The sequence below is a fragment of the Callorhinus ursinus genome, unplaced genomic scaffold, assembly GCF_003265705.2.
Source record: "Callorhinus ursinus isolate GAN/ISIS: 27379988/994484 unplaced genomic scaffold, GSC_fseal_2.0 scaffold11, whole genome shotgun sequence".
Taxonomy (NCBI): Eukaryota; Metazoa; Chordata; class Mammalia; order Carnivora; family Otariidae; genus Callorhinus; species Callorhinus ursinus.
The window spans coordinates 7,957,435-7,985,199 of record NW_027397073.1 but is presented as its reverse complement, the minus strand read 5'-3'; the positions used below and the strand labels follow the sequence as shown (position 1 = coordinate 7,985,199).

The 27,765-nt window shown below is 34.4% G+C and overlaps 1 protein-coding gene across 6 annotated transcripts in view; it reads left to right on the top strand.

Moving 5' to 3' along the window:
• Nucleotides 1-27,765, top strand: part of CCDC102B (coiled-coil domain containing 102B) — a 185,686-nt gene that overhangs the window by 82,979 nt on the left and 74,942 nt on the right. For all 6 annotated transcript variants that reach the window (XM_025886902.2, XM_073898067.1, XM_073898068.1 and 3 more), the window contains 3 exons: nucleotides 5,781-6,383; nucleotides 7,634-7,854; nucleotides 19,588-19,696. In XM_025886902.2, coding sequence (XP_025742687.2) covers nucleotides 5,787-6,383; nucleotides 7,634-7,854; nucleotides 19,588-19,696 — 927 coding nt within the window. In that variant the 5' untranslated portion in view covers nucleotides 5,781-5,786. The remainder of the gene's footprint in view (nucleotides 1-5,780; nucleotides 6,384-7,633; nucleotides 7,855-19,587; nucleotides 19,697-27,765) is intronic.

The following is a 27,765-nucleotide window of genomic DNA, read 5'->3' as shown; positions in this document are numbered from 1 at the left end:
TCTATGTCTGACCTTATAAGGTTTTTATTTTAAATGTTTTTTTTTTTATGGTCTTTGTTTGTTTTTGGTTTTGTTTTCTTCTTAAAGCAGAGAAGACATTGTTATTGTCTGGGAATGGTAGTAATGACATCAAGATATGATGTGGAGAAATTATTCTGAAATAGATTTTTTTAAAGAAATGGAGTTAAATTTTTTTTACCATTGAGCATTATCTAAGAAATATATTATTTTTCTCAAATAATTTTTTACTGAAAACCTAGACTAAAGAAGCATCACACATGGCTTCAACAACTCTGGGAAAGAGTAAGATGTTGTAAAGACTTAGGAAGCAGGGAAGAGTCAGCTAAGAAAAGGGTGGGGCTTATTATATAAATTCCATGCCAATTCTTTAAAATAAAGTTAATTTCTAATTGATCAGATAATGCAATTTATAATTTGATAATGACTGATAGGAAACATAAATATATGTGTTTTAAAATGTTTTCATTTATGCTTTTACTACAAGGCCTTTTTGTGCAAGTATTTCCTGCCTCAATATGGTTCCAAAATCTCACTATCACAGCAAATATAAACTATAACTGCCTGTGTAATTTGCCACAGTGTATGGATTTTTTTTTTTTTTAATATAATACCCATGGGCAGAACCTGAGCTTTCCTGCAGTGGTGTGATCTCGCCGTTTGCTGTAATTGTTCACTTACCTTCCTGTTACAACTGGAGTCTCATATTTCCTATTTAGTGTTCTCGTGCAAAACTTTCCTAAGAATATTTTTTTTCTGCTTTAGATCCATACAGTATACGCATTTTTATTATACTAATCACATGTGCATGTTTGACGGGCCACACTTTAAAATACAGTATGGTGTTTTACTTTTCTGAATATTAAAAACTGATTTTTCTTTTTCACGTTTTATCAGAGTGTATGGCATCATATCTAAAGTAACAACTGTTCCTTAGCACTATGTTTTGAATCTGTATTAATCTATTTACTCTTTGCTTATGGCTTTTATTAACATTATTGTGTGTGCATTAGCAGTCCTATGCTTCTTAGGGAAAAAAAATCCAAGAAGGGTTTCATTTAGAATTCATTTCCTATAGGTTAATGGAAAGCAAGAAGTATAAACATAAAAACAAATATCCCTTTGGACCCTATTTGATTCTGCCCTGATAGTATAACTTCTGCCAAAAATGCTTTTATTTCTGGTCTACCTCATTCTTCAGATAATACATAAGACATCTGTCACTTCAGAGAGACTTCTTTAAGTATATAGGTATGTGTTGAATCACAATACACTGTTTATTTCTTTCAAAGAGAGTTAAACTTTGTGAGTCTTAGTTTGATTTATTGCTTTTGGTTATTAACAAGATCCCCGGATGGCAGAATCCATGTCTGTTTTATTCACTATCACAGAAGAAGCCCAGTGCAAACTTTCTGCTCAGATGTCAGGCCTGTAAGAGATGGAGAGAGTCAAGCATAGGTCCCACTAACTGATAACCTGAAGGACGAGAAACCAAGGGGAGGTGAGCGTGGGGAGAGAGGGGAAAGTCTCTTGCTTAGCAATCTGATCGCTCAAAGGAGAAAGTTGAGGGGAGGTTTGTGCAGGGAATGGACACATCAGGGTGACCAAAGCAAGGGTCATGGAAGCAGGATGACAGAGAGGAGCCTGTGGGGATTTATGAGCCCCAGACTTGCAGTTCGTTTAGGCTAGGATGAGATGAAATTCACTGAAAGCACAATATCAGGATCACTTGACTAATTGTGGTGTGATTTGGTGGGAGATACTGGAGCATAAACATAGCCAAAATGGAAATCTGCCAAATGCATTTCTGAAATAACCTAAAAGATGATCTTACTATTGTGAATATAGGTATTTTGAAGTTGTAGGCTTTTGATACGGGGAGGCAGTGGCTCTGGATTCAAATTTCCTTAATTCCCAAACTGGGTCGGCCCCTTCAAAGTGTATGACTTGGGCTGGTTACGTTAGATCCCTAAGCCTTGGTTTCTTCTAGGATGGTGATAATAGCACTGAATATTTCACTGAATAATATGAATATGATATAGAAATTGATTTTACCTTTATTACATGAAATGAAGAGCTTTTTGGTAAATCTCATTTATCTGTTGCTATCCTTGTTTTTTTTTTAAGTATACCATCTCTCTTTTAAAAGAGAGAAAAGAAACTGAAGAAAAATGATACAGTAGTCCAAAGTGACATATAAGTGCCTTGTTTAGCACTGAAGAAAACTGTCACCTTGCCTAAGAGACAGCCTGGGCCAGCCAGTCTGCGGCATTTTTCCATTTAATGGTCACAAGAACTAACTGAAGTACAATGATATTTCTGTCTCCCCTTACAGATAAGGATAATGAGTCAAAGGCAATTTATGTAATTTGTCCAAGATCCATCTATGTGGGAAGTGACAGAATCAGAGTTTGAATCAGTATAATCTGGAACTCAATGTCTTATACATTAAACTTCTCTTTCGTGAAAAATAATGTTTAGTAGTATTATTTATAGAGCAGACCCATCATATTTCATTTATTTGGTTATGTACGACATTAAAAATACTTGTAGTCATCAGGGTAGCCTGATTGTATTAACATTTTAATGCTTTATTGAAGTGTAGTAGATACAAAATATTGCACATATTTAATGTGTATAATTTGATGAGTTAGATTGTAGACATGCACCTGTCAGCCCATCACCACAATCAAAGTAATAAATACATCCACCACCTTCAAGAGTTTCCTTGTGCCCCCTCCCTCCTTTTTGTGGTGAGGGCAATGCAAAATTCAGAGTAAGAAACCAAAGAGTCAATAGCATTAAAATATTTTCTCATGGATCAAAGGCTTTGTGCTACAACCACTGACAAATACTTTCACAGTCATTGAAATAAAACATGAGGAACATGCACATATGTATAGGGAAATGAGTGCTTTAATAGATACACATAAGGATTCAATATCCCCATTTACACTTGCTTGAGAAACACTTTAGAACAGGAAAAACTATTCAAGTTCAAGGACTGAATGATTAAACCCAACTCAATTTTGTTTAGTCAGATATGAAAAAATGCATAGTTAATTGGTAGGCAAGGTCTCCACATACCAGAATCCAATTATAGAGTCTTCAAAACAATAGTGAAATAAAAGTTAATGAAACATTTTAAAGACATTATAATTTTATGGTACTGATTTATTTTGAAAAATGGCAAGGATAAATTTAAATTTAATATGCTAAAATAAGTTTTCTGTTTTTATTTTGGAATTCCAGCTGAAGGAAATATCAGAAATATCATTAAATAGTGAACAATGAATATATACATACACACACACACACGTATAGGTATAATTATATGTGAACATATACATAAAATACATGGTGTGCTTCTAAAAGTTCATTTTCTTTTTTAATATTTTTCTCGGTTTACTAATGGTCCTAGAAATTTGGCCAGCTATATTATCATTGCCCTCTGAATTGCAGTAAATAAATGTAGGGAACAATTGCTCCAAATCAGCACTAATTCAAATGCACTTGGACATGTACCAAGGCTAACAAAAATAATTACAGCCATGAATCTATATTATTATAAGTGTTATAATAAGAGTGAATTGGTTTGGCACCTCTACAGAACACTTGTTAAAATGTGTTTTTTTCTTACAACTCGAAAGTGATATACATTTAATATTATGTGTTTTTTTTTTTCAGTAAAGACTTATTTTGTAAGTTAGCATATAAAGATTTATTCTGGGGGCGCCTGGATGGCTCAGTCGGTTAAGCGGCCGACTCTTGATTTTGACTCGGGTCACGATCTCACGGTCCTGGGATCAAGCCCCACACCAGGATCCGTGCCCAGAGGGCAGTCTGCTTGAGAATTCTCTCTCTCCCTCTTCTTCTGCCCCTCCCCCATTTGTATTCTCCTTCTCTCTAAAATAAATAAATAAACCTTAAAGAGAAAAAAACTCTCATTTTTTAAGTTGTTAGTATAATGAAACCCCTTCAGTTGGATTAAATGGATGGTTCGTAAGGAGACAGTTTATGATCTGTAACTATATGAAAGCAAATAAAATATGAGAGGAATTAATGTCATGTACATTAAAATGTTATTTATACCAGTAAATCTTATTTGATAGTAAAAATGGGTAATCTTATACAACCACAGAACTTTATTAATTTGCAGATTAACCTGCATGTTTTTTTCTATTTTTTATTATGTTTTGTTAATCACCATACATTACATCTTTAGTTTTTGATGTAGTATACCATGATTCATTGTTTGCATATAACACCCGGTGCTCCATGCAGAACGTGCCCTCTTTAATACCCATCCCCAGGCTAACCCATCCCCCCAACCCCCTCCCCTCTAGAACCCTCAGTTTGTTTTTCAGAGTCCATAGTCTCTCATGGTTCGTCTCCCCCTCCAATTTCCCCCCCTTCATTCGTCCCTGCATGTTTTAAGTGTTTATTTTAAAGAAAAGGGTCTACTTGCTGTCATCGATATAGCTAAGTTGAATAAAGTAATGGCTATTACATACTGATAAATAGGTCTGCTTTTACCAGTTAGTCTTTGTTATTTATATGGAAAGTGGCTTGTAATTCCTTTATAAAGCTTTGAAATTGCTAAGACTCCTCAGAGTTATCTATGCCGGGAAGCCTCTTCATTTCTAGGAGACAGTTCATCACTTCTTGAGCAGTTCTCCTTACAGTACCTCCTACATACCTTAGCAACTTAGCACTGACTTGACACATAATATGTACTAAAAAAGATTGATGGAATAAATAAATATATTTTACAGTGTGAATATGTATTTTTAATTTTTATGTGCTTGTCTCATCCACTGAACTACAAAATCTTTAAGACAAACACCATGTCTTATTCATAATATATTTTCTTAAATTTATCATAATATTAACCATGGGATGAGAATATTTCACGTATCAGTCTGATGTCATTTTGACTGCAAGTGACAGAAAACTCAACAACCACACCTTAAATAAAGTTAGGTAATCATTCTCACATGGCAAGAAAACCAGAGGTATGCATTCTAGATTTCATGCCACAACTCAATCATTAAATCAGGCTCTTTTCCTCTTCCTCTTCCACCATTTTAAATATTATATGGTGGCTGTTACACTTGCCTTCTTCCAGAATCATGTCTTGGTTTAGGCAGGAAGAAAGCAGAAGAAAAGAGGTTCTTATCTTGTGATTTTTTTCATGTTTTTTAGCTGGGAAACTTTCCCAACAGATTTCCCCTGAAATCTCAACCAGAAACAGTTCCTGTGCTGCCTTGAGACTAGTGAATGGTCAGTGAAGTGGAGGCCATCGTGGATGAGTTAGATCAATTAGGATTTAGCCCCTGGGATTAGAATAGGGGCTTATCCTCCCAGAGATCAGTAGATTCCGCCTTCCACTTAAACAGGTTGTGCTTGAGTTAGCAGGGAAAAGGGGATCACTGAGTAGTTAATGGACAATATATATTATAGTAAATATTACCTGAAAAGAATTGGATTTGTTATATGTCATATGCTATCCCCAGTTGCATCTTTATATTCTTATTTGTATTCATTTGGCAAAATGTATTATCAATTTCTGGTTTTTTGAGGATAGTTACAAATTCATAAGTTCTTCCATACTTTTAGTTACAGTGGAAAGGAAAATATGCAATATTTAAAGATACATTGTTTTTGTCAACCTTGTTTTTCAAATGTAGGTTTTGCTGTTATAATTGGAAGGGAACCTCAAATGTTAATTATGTTCTCTGTCTTTTCTTCAACCTGAAAAGATAAATATGAATTTAGATTCCATCCATCAGTTAACTGAGGAAACACAAATCATCCAGATGCCACAGTCATCAATAAAACCACCTTGTGACACGGTAGCACCTGCTTCCCCCCCCAGGGACACTTGTCATTCCTGTTTGCCACTTCAGGGGCTGCAATCACATGCCGCTCACAACGTCTATGTGCACTCATGCAACACCAATGAGTGGAATATTTGTGAAGAGCTTCTCCTTCGGGAACTTGAGGAAGTCAAAGCCAGAGCTGCCCAGATGGAGAAGACCATGCGGTGGTGGTCAGACTGCACTGCCAACTGGAGAGAAAAGTGGAGCAAAGTTCGGGCTGAAAGGAACAGCGCCAGGGAGGAGGGAAGACAGCTCAGAATAAAATTAGAGATGACAATGAAAGAATTGAGTGCATTGAAAAAGAAACAAAGTTTGCCACATCAAAAGGTGTTAGAAACCACCTGGGACCTGAAGCATCCTAGTTTCATAAAAGTGCCTTCCGCACCAGGAGACCAGTTTCAAATTGGTTCACAGACATGTAAGTCTATCAGAGAATGTCTGGTGAGAAGAGAATTTCCTACAAAGGACAATGCAGATAGGAAGGTAAGAGAAGAACTTGGCAGAAGAATCCAGAGATCATGATTGTATTTGAACGCTGTGTACGGTATTGGGGAGGAAAGGGAAAGTGGCAAACCCAGTGGTGACTGGGTTTGCTTGGGCTGCCATAACTACGTACCACAGACTGGGTGGCTTCAGCAACAGAAATTTATTTTCTCATAGTTCTAGAGGCTCTAAGTGTGAGATCAAGGTGTTGGCAGGTTTGGTTTCTCTGGAGACCTCTCCTTGGCCTAGAAATGGTCATCTTCACCCTGTATCTTCACATCATCTTTTCTCTGTGTTTATCTCCAAATTTCCTTGTAAAGAAACCATCTCTAGGCCCACCATCATGACCTCATTTTAACTGGATGACCTCTCTAAAGACCCTACATCAAATACAGTGTCATTCTAAGGTACTGGGGGCAGGGTAAGACACAATTCAGTAGCCCATATTATTGATCTTAGTAATAGTGTTAAGAAAAAGTAACTCAGCATTTTTTATGTGAAAATAAATTATTTAGAGAGATTTCTCTCCATTTACCCTAATTATGACAATAATAATAAATTATTCTTACAGTAGTTTAAACATTTCCCAAGGTTTGGGACTTTCGCCTCACAATTAATTCCTGTAAAATAGGTACCATTGCCAAATACCTTTATGGAATGCTTCACATTATCCACTCTTGGAATTTCTTGGTATTCTTGGAATCTTGAAGTTTTTGAGAATTCTGCACAAAATAAACTTTTTAAAAACTTTATTTTATATAGCAGTTCGTAATCTTATTTTTCCATTTTTTTAATCTGGTAAATACTATTAACAGCCCATGGAACATACTTTCAGAAACTTTAGGAATTCATTTTATCTCTTTAAATAATATCAGTTATTATTGTTACTCCTTTCTATTTAATTCCACCTCTAAAAGTATAAAGCATATCTTGCTTCTCTATAATTCCATCTAAAATTTTAAGTCTTTCTATGGTGTATGGGATTTATAATCAATATAACCTAGATTCCATTGTAAATGAAAAATTTCAAAGACTGAAATGTATTTCACTATAATGTAGGACATAGAAGAAAAAAAAATCTTGAGGAATGCAAGTTAAAGTTCAGTCATATACCTCTTAAAGACTGATAAAGAAATGAAAATAGGAATTTGATGCTGAATCATAACATCTTCCAAAAATATGTTTTCTTCATGATTTTTCTGCACTAGACTTAAAAAAATTAACAATAATTGTTTTTTTTTTCTTTTCAGGAAGAAGTTTTGATTATTGACCAGTTAAGATTAAATGAGGAGATGAAACTCAATCTTAACTGTCCTGATTCATTCAAGAATAGTGGTTCTGACAACTGTACACTGAAATCTTCATTAAGACTGCAGGCAATGACCCTGCCTTTGGAGAGTGAAGTGCCTGAAATTTCAGCTTTGCAGGTGCATCTGGATGAGTTCCAAAAAATTTTATGGAAAGAAAGAGAGTAAGTGTTAATCATTGTCTCTTTTAACCAAGTCTGATTTTCAAACTTATTTAAGCTAAGGCTAACAAACAGGCCATTTGATAATTAACCCATGATTAGTCATTAAGTACTAATATTTAAAAAATGAGTGTGATTTATATTCATTTTTTGAATTTTTTAAAATATCAAATATTTCATATGTAAATATTAAATAACACACTACTGTGCAGGCAGTGGGCCAAATAGGAAATCCAACAGCAAATCAAAATATGTCTCAATACATAAGAAAAAGAAAACACAATACTCTAAAATCCGTCGGATGCAGCAAAAGCAGAAGTTAGAATGAAATTTATGCTATAAATGCTTGTATTAAGAAAAAAGTTCAAATAAACAATGTTACACCACAAGGAACTAGAAAAAGAAGGAACTTAGCTGAAATTTAGTAGAGGAAGAAAATAACAAAGAAAAATCAGAATTAAATAAAATAGAGACTAGAATAAACAATAACAACATTGAAAAGTAGTGACCAATTTTTCAAAAAAATAAAATAAAAAACAAAATTGACAACACTTTAAGGAAAAAGAGAAGATTCAAAAACCAAAGCGAAATGGAGGAGAAAATTATACAACAGATAACCACAGAAATATAGAACGTGATAACATGTTACCATAAGCAAACTTAGAAAAAAAAAAAACCAGATAATTCCTACAAATGCACAAATTACCAATATTGAATCATGAATTTTGAATCCATGAAGTAAGAAATCTCCTTAGACCAATAACAAGAATGAAAGTTGAATTAGGAATCAAAAATCTCCCAACACAGAAAAGCCAAAGACCACACGGTTTCATTGGTGAATTCTACCAAAAATTAATGACAGTTTTATCAAAATCTTACAAATTTTACAAATAATTCCCCTAGGAATAGAGGAAATATGTTCAAAATCATTCCATGAGGCCATTACTACCCTGATACCAATGCAGGACAAAAACAATACAAGAACAAAAAATTCTAGTTTGCCCAATATAAGTATTGCTACTGTGACTTTCTTTTGACATACATTTGCATAATAAATATTTCTCCATCCCATCACTTTCAACCTGCAGGTGTCTTTAGGTCTAAAATGGGTCTCTTATAGGCAGCATATAGATGGGTTTTGTTTTTTTAATCTATTTTGACACCCTGTGTCATTTGATTGGAGCTTTTATTCCATTTACATTGAAAGTTATTGATAGATATGTATTTATTGCCATTTGGACCCTTACAACAGAGATGAAAGAATTAAAAAAGAATCAGAGTTGAAGAATGTAATAAACGAGATTGGAAACAGGCATGATGCAATGAACAACAGGCTGGAAAAATCAGAGGAATGAATTAGTGACCTAGAAGACAAAATAATGGAAAATAATGAGGCTGAACAAGAGACAGAAAGAAGAATTATACAACATGAGAATAGACTTAGGGAATCAGTGACTCTATTAAATGTAGTAATATTCATATTATTGGAGTCCCAGAAGAAGAAGAGAAAGAAAATGGAGCAGAAAATTTATTTCAAGAAATAATAGTGGAAAACTTCCCTAATCTGGGGAAGGAAACAGTCATCCAGATCCAGGAGGCACAGAGAGCTCCCATGAAAATAACAAAAGCAGGCCAACACCAAGACATATTGTAATTACATTTGCAAAATATAGTGATGAAAAAATATTAAAAGCAGCAAGACAAAAGAAGTCCTTAACTTACAAGGGAAAACCCATAAGGCTAGCTGGAGACTTCTCAACAAACTTGGCAAGCCAGAAGGGAGTGGCATGATATATTCAAAGTGGTGAATGGGAAGAATCTGCAGCCAAGAATACTCTATCCAGCAAAGCTATCACCAGAATGTACAAAAAGATAAAGAGTTTCCCAGACAAAAACTAAAGAAGCTCATGACCACTAAACCAGCCCTGCAAGAAATATTAAAGGGGGCTCTTGAGTGTTCAGGAGAGACAAAAAGGGACAAAGATAAGAAAGAATCAGAGGAAATCTCCAGAAACAATGACAAAACAAGTCAATTTTTAAAGTTTGGAGTAATTTATAGATCGTTAGTTTTTAGTTTCTATCGTTCTTTTATTATAACCTTGTTTTCATCATCTCTGGCAGATTCATCTTAATTGTATTTGAATCACTAATGTATATGGCTAGAATAGCCAGTGGATTTTCCAATTTTTACAGCATTAGTAGACTTCAGCAAGTCAATAAAAATGAAAAATATGTCAATATTTATAAGGGACAATCCACAATTTGTGAGTTATTGATTGCAGAAAAACATGCTTTATTTACTGTTCCTTTGTGGTATAGAGCAAAGAGCACTAGATTTGAGATTAAATGACCTGGATATTCTCCTTGGTTCTGACATATTCAGCTACATGATACTGGGTTAGCCAAGACTGTGCTGTTGTCTCCTTTGTAAAAATATGGATAGTGGTACCTATATTCCAGTTATCTATTGTTTTATAACAAAACTTACCACACGGTGGTTAGTGTTGAAACAACAATCACCATTCATTCTGTTCATGAAGCTTGAGCATGGCTTTGTGTGGACAACTCATCTCTCACTACATGTGCCTTCAGCTGGGATGGCTCAAGGCTGGAGGTGACTTGAAGGCTGGAGGCCACAATCATCTGAAGCCACCTCACTTACTCGCAGATCTGGTGGCTGCTTGGTTCTCCCGGGGTCCTAGTCTGAATACCTGCAGGTGCTCTATCCTTGTGACACTCTGATTCCTCACAGCGTAGTGGCTTGGTTGAAAGCGAACATCTTAAGGGTACAAAGAGAAATATATGGCGTTTTAATGACCTTGACTCAAAGTCATATAGCATCACTTCTGCCTTCATTGAATTCATGTGAGGATCAAACATGAATAATGTCTGTGAAAGTGACTACTAGTGTGAATTACTCAGTATGATTTGTTTGTTCTTTCTTCATGATCACTTTAGACAGTTATTAGCATTGTGTGGAATATATGATACACTTTAAAACCACCCAGGGGTGCCTGGGTGGCTCAGATGGTTAAGCGTCTGCCTTCGACTCAGGTCATGATCCCAGGGTCCTGGGATGGAGCCCCACGTCCGGCTCCTGGCTCAGCGGGGAGCCTGCTTCTCCCTCTGCCTCTCCCCCTGCTCATGCTCTCTCTCTCTCTCTGTATCTCTGTGTCTTGAATGAATAAATAAAATCTTTTAAAAAAATTAAAAAATAAAAATAAAATACGGTACACAAATCTGAAAATCATTATTTTTCCATCTCTTTACTTATAAGACTCTTAATTGGGCAGAAAAAAATGGGAAAAAATAAGTATGAATATAATTATATGTTATATAATGGTTTCAATTTTCCTGGTTTATATGGATTGGAATAATGATAACATGCCCACAAACCTTTCGCAGGTGGTATAAGCCCTTTATATGCCATTCTTTATCTGTTAGCCAGAAATTTCTCATTAGTCCCTCTGAAATTTATTCCCACCACTAATTCCCTTTTTCAGATGCTTTGTCTATACCTCACCATATGAATCAATTGTGATAATCCAATCATAATACAATAGGTTGTAATAATATTCCTGTGTATATAATAAATATGTTATTCTACCATCAAATATAAATTCCAAATATAGGTAATCAACATTAGTGGGAAGGAGAAAAAATTGAATTAATTTTTAGGCTTGTACCCATATTAAAATTTAATATCAGGGGCGCCTGGGTGGCTCAGTCATTAAGCATCTGCCTTCGGCTCAGGCCATGGCCCCGGGGTCCTGGGATCGAGTTCCGCATCGGGCTCCCTGCTCAGCGGGAAGCCTGCTTCTCCCTCTCCCTCTGCCTGCTTGTGTTCCCCCTCTTGCTGTGTCTCTCTCTTTGTCAAATAAAATCTTTAAAAAAATTTAATTTCATCTGGAACTGTAAGTCGCAGTCAAGTTCTAACCTCTGTGTTTTATTTCTTGAAGGATTTAACTTTTTAGTAGTTACAGACTTCTCTCACACCCACTCACAGTGTTACTTCCCTGACATAATGTGGCAGAACCATATGAAGCTGTTCCTTCCTACATGTAAACTCCCCGAGGTGCCAGTTTTAATGATACACATGTGTATCTCTACACTCCCACTCAGACACTCACACACACATTATATTTGACTCCCTGGGAATAAATTAACAATCCCTATAGTAAGTAAATTCTCCAATTCACTGGGACTTCAATATATAAACCATAGTTAGGCCAGAAAATAAGGGGGAAAGGAGACCTCTGATTCCACTTTGTGTCCTCACTATTCTCTTTAATAAACCGTCCCATGGGTGTTATGTGTCCATGAATCAACATCAGCATGCAGTCCAGACGAAGCAATCACAAAGCCTTTTTTTCTATCACCAGAGAATGTTTCCCAAGGATATAGTATACACTGTTGCAATAAATCTGTCTAACTTTTTAAAACTTCCTCCTGGAATCTCAGCATGTGGATGGGCCAGAGTTGAGAACATGTGAATGTAATTTTTTCTGTTCCCAGCTAATGGGAAAATTCTCTTGACTAGAGCACAGGATTCAGCCAAGAGAACTCAGGGGATCCTTTCCACCATTGTCACTGGTGAGAACCTCCTTATCAAAAACAGTAAACTTTATTATATTATTTGCATTCTGAGTGCTGATCAGTTTTATGAAAAATAATTATCCAGTATCTACAAGTTCCTCATGTATTGAGGATTTATATATCTTTGATCTCTTAGATAAAGACTTCCTAGGTAGAAAAGGTGAGGTGAGGAGGGGAATCTGATCCTCTGACAGAGCGAGGCATACCTAGACATTTAGGGGGAGGAACTTGGGCAATGTGAGATCTTAAGTAAAGATGAGGTAGAATATTTTACCATTTAGAACCAGTTCTCAAATTAAACTGCAGATGGCACCTGTATCCCTTAGAAAGTGTTTGTTCCATGTCATTTAAGCAGAGCTTTAATACTCCCCCCTCAATTTTATTTCTTAGTTCATTTTCTATAGAAGAAAAGTAGCAGGCTTCAGTTATTTTGCTTTGCTTCATTAAATGGTGTGTTTTTTCTCGATAAAAGGAGACTTAAAATCTTGATGGGAATATATATATATTCTTCAATGAACACAATGAACAAATTGGCATGCAAGTCTAGTTAATATTATTTAATGTAATATTATTGAAGATGAGACAGTCGGGCCTACTTATTTATTCACTCTCACCAATGGGGTATGTGGTAAACCTTTGTCTTTTTAGAAAAGTAATTTATGGTTTGTATTCCTTTATATTTTTCTAGCTTTTTGAAGTATAACTGAGAAATAAAATTTGTGTATTTTTACGTTGTACAATGTGATGGGTTTTGGGTTTTTTTTTAAGTTTTTGTTTTAATTCCAGTTAGTTAACATACAGTATCTCATTAGTTGCTCTTGTAAGATAGAGGGATTCAGCAGTTCCATACGTCACCCATGCTCATCCTGACAAGCACACGTGATGTTTTGGTATACACTGTGAAGTGATTACCACAATCAAGCTAATTAACACATCCATCATTTAACACCATTAATAATCTGTGTGTGTGGTGAGACCACTATGACATACCCTCTTAGCAAATTTCAAGTATACGGTATGGTATTGTTAGCTGTAGTCATCATGCTGTACATTAGATTCCCAGGACTTACTGTGTAACTGAACGTTTGGACCCTTTGACTGACGTGTCCTAACTCTCACCACTTCCCAGCCCCTGGCGCTCACCATTCTATTCTGTTACTAGGAGTTCAACTTTTTAAGACTGTGCATATAAATGAAATGATACAATATTTGTCATTCTGTGTCTGGCTTATTTCACTTGGCGTAATGTCCTACGTATGTACACACACACACACACACACACACACACACACACAAACATACAACACACACATCTCATATTTTCTGTATCTATTCGTTTATAGATGGACAATTAGATTGCTTCTGTATCTTGGCTTTTATGAATAATGCTGCAATGAACATGAAAGTCTCTTTGAGATACTGATTTCCTTTCCTTGGGCTATATGCCTAGAAGTGGGATTGCTAGATCATATGACAGTTCTATTTTTAATTTTTTGAACCTGCATATCTTTTTCCATAGTGGCTGCACCAATTTACATTTACAGTGGCATTTTAACTATACACTTAACAACACTTGTTATCGCTTATCTTTTTGATAATAGCCATTCTAAAGATTTTATTTATTTCTTTGACAGAGAGAGACACAGCAAGAGAGGGAACATAAGCAGGGGGAGCGGGAGAGGGAGAAGCAGGCTTCCTGCCGAGCAGGGAGCCCAATGTGGGGCTCGATCCCAGGACCCTGGGATCATGACCTGAGCAGAAGGCAGACGCTTAACGACTGAGCCACCCAGGCGTCCTGACAATTGCCATTCTAAAATGGTGAGGTGATAGCTCACTGAGGTTTTGGTTTGATTTTCCGTGATGATTACTTATGTGAAGCACCTATTCATATACTTGGCCATGTGTATGTCCTCTTGGAAAACTCTTTACTCTTTCTCATTTTTTGTTTTTGTTTGGGGGCTTTTTTGTTTTTGTTTTGTTTTGTTTTGTTTTTGCTATTGAGCTGTATGGGTTCTTTCTACATTTGGGATATTAACCCCTTATCAGATATATGGTTTCCAAATATTTTCTACTTTGCATAGGTTACCTTTTCATTTTGTTGATTGGTTTCCTGTGCAGAAGCTTTTTGGTTTGATGTATTTCCACTTATTTATTTTTGCTTTTGTTGCCTGTGCTTTTGGTACCAAATCCAAAAAAAAGTTTTCTTCTAGGAGTTTTAGAGTTTCAGTCTTATATTTAATCCATTTCAAATCACTTTTTGTGTACTTTTGCAAGTGTTTTTTTTTACTCTATAGTATCTTTTGCATTTGGGCAATCCCCTACCTAAGGAGATGGAGTCTGCTTCTCTGCATAGACTATAAAATTGCTAGTAAGGCTCAACTTGAGTTTCTCTTGTAGCTAAGGTGCAGACACTTGACATAGAAACAACTCTTCCGATGTAGCCGCCTAGACTTTTTAGCAGAACCTAATGCCCCGAGAAGAGAGCACCCAGAACCCATCCTGGTGAGGAGAAAGGCTGTGGTAGTAGCTACGTCTTGATCCTGGAGGCAGCAGTGGTCTCTGGTCTCGAGTGAAACTATCACCATATCTGGAGTTGGTGGTCCTGAGGTCATGCTGTGATGTCTGTACCTAAATGGTGGCTGCAATGAAATGCTGATTGGAAGATTGCTATGGCATCATCTTTGGTACTTCCAGCTGTTCAGGTTCCTCATTTGCTTCTCTGGATCTTCCCAGAATCTCCTCAAAAAGATTATTTGAGCTTTTAATATCCTTTACTACTTAAATTAGCTAATTTGAAATATTTACTTCTCAGCCACATAATTGATACCAAGAAAGTGTATAGGCAGTGGGGTCTTCATAGGATCAGCTCTCGTGGCATGAGAGTAGTCCTTTGTTTCTGCCTGGATTGCCTCTGAGCCTTGGTCTCTGATTCTTCTGAACATCTCTGATCTTTATAGTATTCTTTAAATTCATCTCTTTTCTAATTAATTTAAATATATATGGCTTTGGCTATTTGCTGAAAGATGGTGAAAATACTCAAAGATGTAATCGTAACTACTTGCAAGTAGAATCAAAAAATGACAAATATGTTGCTGATTAAAAACATACTTATAAACATTTTTTATTATTTATAGTTTGATGCTAACTCTACAATTTGAACTAATAGAAAAATTGATATCTAGATGTTATTACAAGTTAATTTGTTTTTGTCTGGCAAAAGCATTTGATATTAAAGACCTTAAAGAAAATACTTACTGGATATTTTACAATGAAACAGTTAAAAAATGATTAATTTTATCCCCAAATATTAATGTTTCAGAAATTTTCATCTCTGAAAAATATTTTGGTTAATTTTCCTGTCTATATATATGTCCAAATTTTATGTTCAATTATTACGGGATCATGACAGTTAACAAAGTATCAAAAGATTGCATAGAAATATAATAATATCTGTCCATAAAAATCATTTTGGTTCACACCTTATCTTTTAGTTCTGCAAATGTTATATATTTTAGCAATAAGATCTATAAAAGTTTATATCATCATATTAAAAATACTTTTTTGCTGAACTTCATTATTTTTTAAAAGAAGTGCATAAAATATGCAATATTCTTGAGTAAAATAAGTTTTTTCCTTCACCTTATTGTAGTTCAAATGATATGATGATTTAAATTTCAATTATAAATTTAACTGTATAATTGATCAATTTGGAAAACCCCTCTAAAATATAGAACAAATTGATTAGGCCAGAAATTAAGAATTTAAAGAGTGCTCTCTGCTGCATAAATTTAAGTGTTCAATGTCCTCAGTACTTGCTTATGTCCTCAATGTTTGCTTTCATAGTCACAAATTTTTTTTTTCATGAAGCCATACTAAAAATAAAATATACAAGTATCACATTACCACCAAATTCATGTTTATGAATTGCCTGTCCTTTCACTTCTCTGACTAAATTGTACCATTTTATGTAATAAAAGTACATAATTTTATTTCAGTAAAGTAATAAATATTAGTTACTGCATTTAAGATGCATACTTGAAGAGATAAATGATACTCTTTTAAATATTACTAATTTGCCTTTAATAAGGAATAGGAATCTGTTTCATTTTAATACGCTTGGGAAAAATTCTATTATTTTTTATTTCATGCAACTGGCTTTGACTACTTATTCTAAGTCTAGGTGCAATCTAGATATAACTATATCTTTAGAATACATCTATGTTTCTCTATAACTAAGATTAAAAGTTTAATTAATATATAGTTTGAAGTGTTCTTCTTGAACCTCATAAAATTCTTGAAAGAATATTTACCTCGGTACTTTTTGATGACTTTTTGAGAATCAACATTTATTCTCCAGTAATAATAAATCATTTTTATGTTAATGTGAGTTTTTTGCTAACATTATCATTTGATTTATTAAAGTATAATGTTAAAAACTGATAGTGATTTCTGAACATGTATCTTGAATTTGTAAATTTTAAAATGTAGACTTTTCTCAAATTTTCAAGTAAATTTTTATCTTATTTTACTGATAAATTTTCAGAAAATTTATCAGTGTGTGCTTATTACACAAATGTAGTTAATTAATATCCTTTAATAAAATCACTTTATTAATTTACTATATTCCTTTTTCTTTTTAAAATTTTCAATCCCTGACAAAAAAGATTCCCATGTTCTTTTCATGCAACTCTAGTAAATTAAAATTATAAATATGGTGATTCTTAAACATTCCAATGAAGTTAAACAGTGAAATTTTCTTATATTTTGCAACTTAAATTTACAAGTCTAAGTCAATACTCAATTTCTTTTAAATATTCAAGTGTGCCTAATCATTCAAAAACCTTAAAATTATCCAAATGCCAAATATATAACATATTTTAATGTACAATGATTTTTACATGTTCTGTTTAAGTGTGACACCAAATATTAGTATTTGGCAATTTGTTCATTATTTCTATACTTAATCCCATTCTTCTTAAAATCCCAAACATAGTCACTCAGGATAAAAATAATATCTTGGTAAGTAACTTGGGTGTCATTAGCTGGCTGGGTCTGCTTATCTATCAGGATTTTGGGCTGAGGTTGTTAATCTGGAGCTGTGGACATTAATAGACAGTGTTCATAGCACATAGACTTTTATATCGAGCCCTTTTGTTAATTTTAATATACTTACTGTTAATAAGGCATTCAAAATTATAGTCATAAATGGTGCTGATGCTTTTGCAACCTGAGTCTTCTGAGGTTAAACCCTAATTCTCACATGTTCTCTTCAATTCTATGGCTTGGTTCATGCAAATATAATTATATAAATTTTTAATAAGCTGTTTATCCATTGATTGGATTAAACTAATATATTTATGACCTAATTCTACTTTAAATTATTTTCATAGTATCGCTACCTGGAATATTCATATTTCTCATAAATATGTAAATGGCATTCAGTTTTGATTCTGGGTGCATCTTCTAGATGTGTGAATATGTTTCTAAGATCCTTCTAGTGACATTATTACTAAAATAGACCCAAGTGTTTGTATTGGTTAATTATAATTATGGAAAGGTTGTAACAAACAGCCACAAAATCTCAGTGGTATACAACAGTTAGACTTTATTCAGCTGGACTCTGTGAGGCAACTAAAGGCTGATTGATCTAGACTGGGCTCTGCAGGAAAGACTGGTTATGATCCTGTCTCTCATACTCCCGCTGGGAGCCGTGAGTCTGCCTTGCTGTGTACTTCTCATTGCTGTGGCCAAAATACAAGAAGGTAAAACCAGTTGCATAAACACTTGGAAGGCTCAGCCACATCATGCCCACTAGCATTCCACTGGTGATGTCAGGCGCATTTTCCATTTTCCAAAACACTGCAAGTGATGATTTCGTCATGTGTTTCACCACTAAATAACACATATCACCATTTTTCCAGCTGCTTATGTTTTATCACCATTTTTCCTGTAGCATCCCCCTTTTAAGTATTGTTTTCTGTCAGTTATCTTTAGCTGCAGAAAAAAACTCAACAGAACAACACACACACACACACACACACACACACACACACACACACACAACCCATAGAATTCAGTTGCCTAAAACAATGATTTATTTTGCCCATGTGTATACAAAAAAGGTGGGCCAGCTCGGCTCGTCTCCATAGTAAGGTTGGGCTCAGATCTGCTTTATGTTTTTATCTGGGGACAGCATTTCCTCAGGGAAACTCTTTTCACAGTGATGGCTGAGACATAAGAGAAGAAGCCCAACCACACAGATTCTTTTCAAACATCTGAGTCTGTCATATCTGCTAATCTCCCATTGTCAAAGCCTAGAAACAAGGGTTGGGGAAAGCAACTCTGTCCATTGAAGTAGAGAAAAGAGATTGAGCATTTTTTAACAATAATCTGATGCACCACACAGATGAGGATTGACCATCTGCAAAGGTCGATATATGCTAATTACAACCAGAAGTAAACAATTATTTCCAGTGACTCACTCTGATAGACATATGGGCATACAAAAAAATCAATAATTGAGATATTAAAGGACTGGATTTCAATCCTAACTCTGTCATTTGTTGTACAAATGGATAAATTAATTTCAATTATTTTAAATAAAGATCCCAGTGAAATTGCTTCATTAAAACAAAACTGCAAATATTTTTTAAAAAGTATTTTTATATCCCCAGTAAATGATTGATTTCTTAAATTATTATGTAGACTCCTTGGCATTCTCTTTCATATCAAAGGATTCTTCTTTCATATATAGTCACAGTATGAGGTTGGATAAAAGCCATGTTAAAATTAGAAATATATATATTCATATTCATATTGTTTCCTTATATAGGAGGGAAACAATATGAGTAAGAGAATGAGAGAAATGCATGAATAATACAGGAGAAAGCAGGTGGAAAGTCAAATATTTTGATACTGGCGACGTCATATGTTTAACCTACTCTAATGCTAATTGACAGAATAACAAATTAAACCGTTTTATTCAATATTTGTAATTTTTAATAAGCTAGAAAAATTTTTCTGTGATTATAATGGTCATATACAAGTATAAAAATAAGGAAAATAGGAAATCAAAAATCGATGTGTTCCTAAAATTTTTTTTAAATTGTAAGTCTATTTTGCTTTTAATTCTTTATTTAGACTGCGCTCATCTTTGGAAGAAGAAATAGAACGACTGGAGTCAGCTTTGTCTGTATGGAAATGGAAATATGAAGAACTGAAAGAATCAAAGCCAAAAAGTCTGACAGAGGTATGGAGGCATACTATGTAGAGGAAAAAATGAAACTGACAGTTTTCTCTGTTCAGATGTGTAACCTATTAGGCAGAAAGCTCCATAGACAGGAGGAAAAGTAAAAAATTGAATTTCCTCCACAAGAGGGATATTTTAACTCATATGTCCATGTGAACTCAGTTAAACTCAACCCATAAGGGATCTTGTTCTAAATAACACATACTTTTAATGATCAACATTACACGATTAACTGTCCATTCCAGGCACATGTGAGGGGAATGCTAAAGAGGTCATCACACCGTAACACTAACAATAAACTATTTTATCTTATTCTTTTCTGTGGCAGTCTGAAAATACCAATATATCTCAAGTGCACCTAGGTTCTTTTCATACTGGCTTTATGGATCATTCAGGATCAGCAACTTGCCTTTATACTTTTCCTTTGCATTTTCATCAATAAAATGCTGTCACTAACCTTTCCCATTTCAATGATTTATTAATATTCATTGTTAAAACAGTATTAATTGCGCATCTTGTATGTACCAAAGCATTGTTCTAGGTAAGCATGTGGGATAGAATAATGAGCAAAGAAAAGAAAAGTCCTGACAAAATGATGACAAGCCAAATGCTTCAAATGAGTCAACACTTAGTTGGGTGTATATATAGTGTGTTTATTTATATATGTATTATATTAATTATATACGATGTATTATATATTATATATTACATGTATATATATACACACACGTGTATATATCGACACATGCAAAGCATATGTATGCTGACCAGCTGTCTAAAAGAAGGTGAGTCTCTAAACCAAGTATGTAATTGTGCCTTAATCAGAAGCATTGTTCCATCCGTTGTTAAAAAACGTGGTAAGCGGTATTTCTTTTTGTTTATGAAATCCCATATTAATGTTGCTTCAGATTTGTTTCCAGCAAGTGGTAAAGTTTAGAGTCATTACGTTTGTTGAACTCACATGAGGAACCTTACTTGCCAGCATAAGCCTGACTTATGAGTCACATGTGGGCGTTCTGACGTCCGTGGAATATAGTAATGATCATGCACTGGCTCAGAAATAGTCAGCTATGTTAACACAGGGGACCCCTGAGATTTAAAATGAGGAAGAGCTTTTCCTAATATTATTAAGCAAATATCTCCTGCTTAAAAATCATTTATTAACAAAAGATCATTTCAGTGAGAGCCACAGACATTTAGTTTGAGAACATTTCTCAGTGAGGGCTAAATTAAACAAAGCTAACAAGCCACACAGTTTACCTCTCCTTTATAGATTCACGTCAGGTTGTCAGAGTTGTTTTGTTTTTAGCTCAAGCTTTCGGTATATGTATATATATATGTATATGTATATATATGTGTATATATACACACACACACACACACACACACAATGTATGTGTGTGTACACATACACATGCATTTATATATGGATTCATAGTATTATTATTCATGGTATAAATTCACAGTATTTATATTCACAGGTATGTAACTGAACATGATGTCTCTGAGTGTGAACAAGGACAGTAAATTAATGTTATACAGGAAAATAGTTCAGATTACAAGAATCATATGTGTTTAGAGTGTATGTGTATTTGCCCCTATAATTTAATGGGCTCTAAATTTGAGAAAACTAATACTGAAGATAGAATGGGTTTTAAATTTAAAATAAATGTGCACTTACTATCTCTTGCCACTAGTGGACACTGCAGACTTGACAACATTGGTTTCTTAATGCTTTTTTTTTTTCAAGTAATTTAACATTTATGTAGCAACTGTTTTTGAAAAAAGGCATGGTTTTGAGTTGGTTTACAAAGGATATGTATATTTTAAATATTTAATGTTTTATATTCAAAGATGATATTTTGGACATTAAGTGGGAACATGTCTACTTTAACAAAGCTTTATAGATGAGAAAAAATAAAACCAATATAGCATTTTACAGTGTAAAATAGGTCTACATTTTGATATACATACAGAAATATGTATTAGTACATATTAGTTCATTAGTACATACATGTGATCCTTTTACTAGATAAAATTATAGAGGTTTTGGAACGGGGGAAACGTCAACATTGTTGTGAAAAATTTGTTCAACTATTTAAACTTTGAGCACATGTTTCAGTTTAATGAACTACAAATTTGAACACTGAGTGGAAGTGACAATTAATAAAAAAAGTTTTATGGAAAGTTAATTTTAACAGAGGAAAAAAACGTTGTTTGATTTATTTATATGAGATTACTTTTTAAAATCTCTTTCTACTCCCTAAAAATGTAATTTGTGATAATCTTTAAAGCCTTTTTGAAAAGATGTGATATGCACATATGTTTAAATTATTTTATAAAATATTGTGGAACATTTGAAAATATTTAAAAACTGAATAAGTAAAAATACTTTGTCACGTAATTTTTATGTATACTTTGCTTAATTGTTTTATCATAGATTAGAACAAGAAGAATTTTATGGTACCTTTAAGATGGCATTGTAGAGTAATTATAAGTGTAAAATATTCAAAGTTTCTATTCAGTTGATTGACAATCTGGAAATATGTCATGATGTATCCTTTGGAACTTCATGTGAATTCTCTTTTTTACTCCATTCCTCAAAAATTATGATAAGTGTCTTTCACTTTCACTGTAGCTCCTTATCTATAAAATATTTTTGAATACAAATGTAATTCTGTTTTAGATACCTGAAACTGTTACAAGCAAATACATGCCTGGCTCGGAACTGCTGATAGGAAGATTAGCAATTTTTAGAGATGGAAACAGATGTGCTTAATAGACTAAGGTTTTTAAAAATGTATTTGAAAATCTGGCATCTTTAGAGGGAAATCATTCTTAAATCACTGACATTTAGCGAAGAGTAAATATAAGAACTTAATTGTAAAATCTAATATGTATTTAAAACACAACCAAGACAATGAGTAGTAGAAATGATTATATTCCAAATGCTATTCCCATGCTGAATTTAATACTTATTCAGGTTTTCCTTTGCACATGTGTAAGTATTGATTTGGAATTACAATATGAATTCCAATTTTTTGAAATGGTTATTTTCATGAAATCTCATGATCTGGAGAATCGAATATTTATGGAAGTAATATTGATTACAAATAATTATGGTACTTTTGCTTTAACAATAAATGACTCTGATTCTTTCCATAATGGAAGATATCTTACCATATATGGACAATACTGCTAAGATTTTAAAATTGGTCTCAAACTGAAAAATGAAATGTAACTTAGAAAAATGAAATGTAATTTGTCTTTGAAAATTTTGTACTCTTACTGGAATTTTTTAAAGGATTTTATTGAGGAATCTTCTCTCTTTTTGTGATAATAATGTTTCTAGTAATTTGTAATTTACAATGTTCTTTTATAATATTTATATTAAATACTTATAGAGACAGGCTTTGTGGGGCCGTATATGGCACTAAAGGCGATCAATAAAGCCTTATCTCAAATACCTCAAAACACTTTTCTGATTTTGGGGAAATAGAAGGTTGGAATTAGGATTATATGTAGCTAAAACTACACTATTACCTTTAATTTTTTCAGATATAAGATTTTTTCTAAATTTTTCTTTCTTTTATTTATTTTTTACTTGAAGTTTGGTTGAAGATACCTTCACTTTTTTTTTTTTTAAGTTTTATTTATTTATTTGAGAGAGAGAATGAGAGACAGAGAGTACAAGAGGGAAGAGGGTCAGAGGGAGAAGCAGACTCCCTGCTGAGCAGGGAGCCCGATGTGGGACTCGATCCCGGGACTCCAGGATCATGACCTGAGCCGAAGGCAGTCGCTTAACCAACTGAGCCACCCAGGCACCCGATACCTTCACTTTTTAAAAGATTATGTCATTGGACACCTAGGTTGCTTCCATATTTTGGTGATTGTAAGTAATGCTGCAATAGATGGAAGGATGTATATATCTTTGTGAATTATTATTTCATTTTTTGGGTAAATACCCAGTAGTGTAATTGTAGTATCATATGGTATTTTTATTTTTAATTTTTTGGGAAACCTCCATACTGTTTTCCACAGTGGCTGTACCAAATTACATTTCCACCAACAATACACGCTCCAGGAGCGACCTCTGGAGTTTTAGGCAAATAGCTGGCCATCCACAGGGATGGATGCTTTGAGTAGAGAAAAAAGCTCCCCTCCCTTTACTACTTACCATAGTCTACATGATTTCACTTTTTTTTTTTTTTTTTTAATCAACTCATGGATACTTGTTCCTGTGCTGGCTGGGGTGATTGATCCTGACTACCAGGGGGAATTTGGACTCGTGCTCCCCCATGGAGCTGAGGAAGATTGTATCGGGAATGCAGGAGATCCCTTAGGGAGTCTTAGTATTAACATACCCTGTGATTAGGTTGATGGAAAACTACAACAATCCAATGCAGTCAGGATTAGTAATGGTCCTGAGCCTTCAGGAATGAAGGTTTGGGTCATCCCACCAGGTAAAGAATCATGACCATCTAGGTGCTTGCTGAAGACAAAGGGAAGACAGAGTGAATGGTTGAAGGAGATACAACCAGGTGGCCAGTCATAGAAATGACGACTGTAAGTGTCATGAGTATTTCTTCCTTGTTTTGCTGTGGATGTGCCTGTCTCTCTCCCTATCTATCTGCCGGCAGAAACCAACACTGTTTATCTCTTTATATCTTTGTTTTCCTTCCTCTCCGATTCCCTATCATTAACATGTATTGCTTTAATATCAGTATTTAAGCATTATTAATTTTACTTCAGAGTATTTAACTTATGGGATATCAGGGGAAGAGTAAACATTACTCAGGGACTTTACCTCTTCTTCTGAAGAAGGATTAGTGCATTTTCAGTTCTATGCAGAGAAGTTGTATCATGTTAGATGGAATTAAGACCTTGTTTTTGTCTTTATGTGAAGATTAAGTGTGGATGCATATGGATGCCAAGCTGACAAACAGTTGTGATGTGATGGTTAATTGTGATGGTTAATTTTGTATGTCAGCTTACCTGGGCTAAGGGGTGCTCAGGTCTCTGGTAAACATTTCTGGTGGGTCTTTGAGAGTGTTTTTGGCAGAGATTAAAGTTTGAATGGGTATTCTGAGTAAAGAAAATCTCCCTCCCGAGTGTAGGCAGATATCAACCAATCCACTGAGGGTCTGAATAGAACATAAAGGCAGAGGAAAGGTGAATTTGCTCTTTGCTTGAGCTAGGACATCCATCTCCTCCTGCCCCAAACATCGCCACTCCTGGTTCTTGGGCTTTCAGATTTGGGCTGGGAATTTTACCTTTGGCTCCTAATTCTCAGCTCTTTGGGCTTGGACTAGAATTTACTCCACTGGCTCTCCTGGTTCTCCAGTGTGCAGACTGCAGATCCTGGGACCTCTTGGCCTCCATAACCTTATGAATCAATTCCCGTAGTAAATCTCTCTCTCTCATCTATATATGTGTGTTTATGTTTATATTTATATTTATATATATATATATTTTTTTTTCTTTTTCTTTGGAGAACCTTTACTAGTACCTTTTGGTCCATGCTCTTTTCTCTGTCTAGAACAGTCACACAAAATGCTTTCACCTCCTACCGGCCAGTCACATCTTGCCATTAACCTCAGTTTACATATCGCTTCATAAAGAGGAATGGTTTCAGTCCAAAAACAAATGCTTCCTTTACTGTTTTCCTTCAAAGAAATATGCAAGATTTTAAAAGACCTTTTCAAAACGTGTACTTATTTTTGTGTTTATTTACAAAACACAAAATGCCTTTCCCTTCGAACTTTCGGCTTCATGATAATATATATCACGTCTGCTTTATTCATCTCCCTCTAGCCAGTGCTGAACAAATGGTATTATAATTTGTAGTGACCCACCCTTTTTTTCTCTGGCTCTATATGCTTATATTTCTGAATGATCACTGCCTCTATAGTGTAAGAAGGGTAGGGGAAATCCTAGACTTGTCTTTTATTAGCCTGATGAGGCTACTGCTCTACATCCCTGAGGATTTTAGATTTTCCAGGGCACTGGAGTGAACCTTCACCCCTAACATCCTATCTGTCATGAAAATCTGTTCAGTTTGTTCTTTGCAAGACACAAATTAGCTTATCAGGCCAAAGACTGAGGCTGATAAAATACCGTATTAGAATTCTATAAATGTATAAGAACAATGAAGCATATGGGACACCAGTTTGCTGATATAAGTGCCTTCAAGACCTTTTAAACAAACCTAATTAAGAATAATATAAGCACTAAATTACATAAGTCAGAATTAATTGAACTACTAGTGGATAATTTATAGACATTGCCAAGGTAACGCTCAGAACACTGTGATGACTGACTTAGCTCGAAGGCTACTATAAGAATTATGAAAGAAAATTAGGCTATTCAGAACCCACTTTGCTTGTGGTTACAAAGATATAGATAGGAATAGATATACCTACAGCTACGTATAAAGAAAAGGGCAGGTTGAAATCAGAGGCTTCAACATCTATTTAAGTTAAGCAATACTATTTTAAAAATTAAAACATAACACAAAGGAATCAGTTGATATTTAATTATAGAAATTAATAGTTTGAGAATAATGATAAAAGTGGTCAAAAGGAAAAAAAAGATAAGTTCCCTGGGTTCCACAATGGCTCCACAGAGTGGGGACAGTTGGTCTATGAAATATCTTTATTTTATATCCGAGTTGACAGGACATTTTCCAGCAGTGCATGACTCATAAATCTAAAGATTCTTATTTTACCTTTTCCTATAAGAAGGCTCTATATAAGGACATTCAGTTAGGAGCATTCTGGAGATAAGAATCCTCCTTTCAGTAAAGAGCATCAGTATTCTTACCTGTAGGAGCAGTTTTCATGTTGCGAAGAAGATTGAACAAGGACACCTGCCATCTTTTCCCTTCCCCAATTCACCCCTACCAGGTACTGACACCAGACGTATTTGATTGCATACAACTGAATGAAAAAACCTGATCTAGAACAAGAATGTATGGTATACCATTTAAAAAATTCTGTATGATATAAAAAACCTGAAATGATATATTTTAAATTGTCCATTTTTTTTCATATGCATTACATATCATTTGTAAATTTAGAAACATGCTTTTCAAATTTTTTTCAAATATATAGTTTGAAGAAAAGGATTCTAGAGTTAGAAGTTTGAGTTTTTTGGGTTTGGAGGTTGCATTTTTGGGGAATTCCAAGTGTTTCTAATGAAATTTTTTTAGTTTATTGGGGTATAATATGCAAAATACATTTAAGGTATACATTTTGATGAATTTGGACATATGCATACATCTGTGATACCATTGCCATTACCAAGGTACTAAACATTTCCATCATCTCCTGAAATTATCTTGTATTCTGTGTGTGTGTGTGTGTGTGTGTGTGTGTGTGTGTTGTGGTAAGAACACTTACTACGAGATCTGTCTTCTTAATATATTTTAAAGTGCATATACCATATTAACTGCAAGTACTATAGTGCACATCCGATCTCTAGAACTTACTCATCTTGCATAACTGAAACTTTATACCCATTTAAAAACAGTTCCCCCTTTCCCTCTTTTATCCCCTGGCAACTACCATTTTATTCTGTTTCTATGAGTTTGACTATTTTAGATTCTTCATATAAGTGGAATCATGCAATATTTGTCTTTCTGTTACTGACTTATTTCACTTAGCGTGATTTCCTGTAGGTTCATCTCTGTTGTTGCAAATGGCAGTGTTTCCTTCCTTTTAAAGCTAGATGATGTACCACTATATGTATATACCACTATTTTCTTTATTCATCTGTAAATAGATCTTTGTTTCCATATCTTGGCTACTGTAAATAATGCTGCAATGAACATGAACAAGTATCTCTTAGAGACTCTGATTTCAATTATTTGGGTATATACCCATAAGTAGGATTGCTGGATCACATGACAATATTTTTAATTTTTTGAGGAATCCTTAAACTGTTCTCCCATATACCTCCTGCCCCCACACATACTAGCCTGCTGCATCATCACTTACCAGAATGCTAGATTTTTTTTTTTTTTTTTACCAAGGATGAACATTCATTGACACATGATAATCACCCACAGT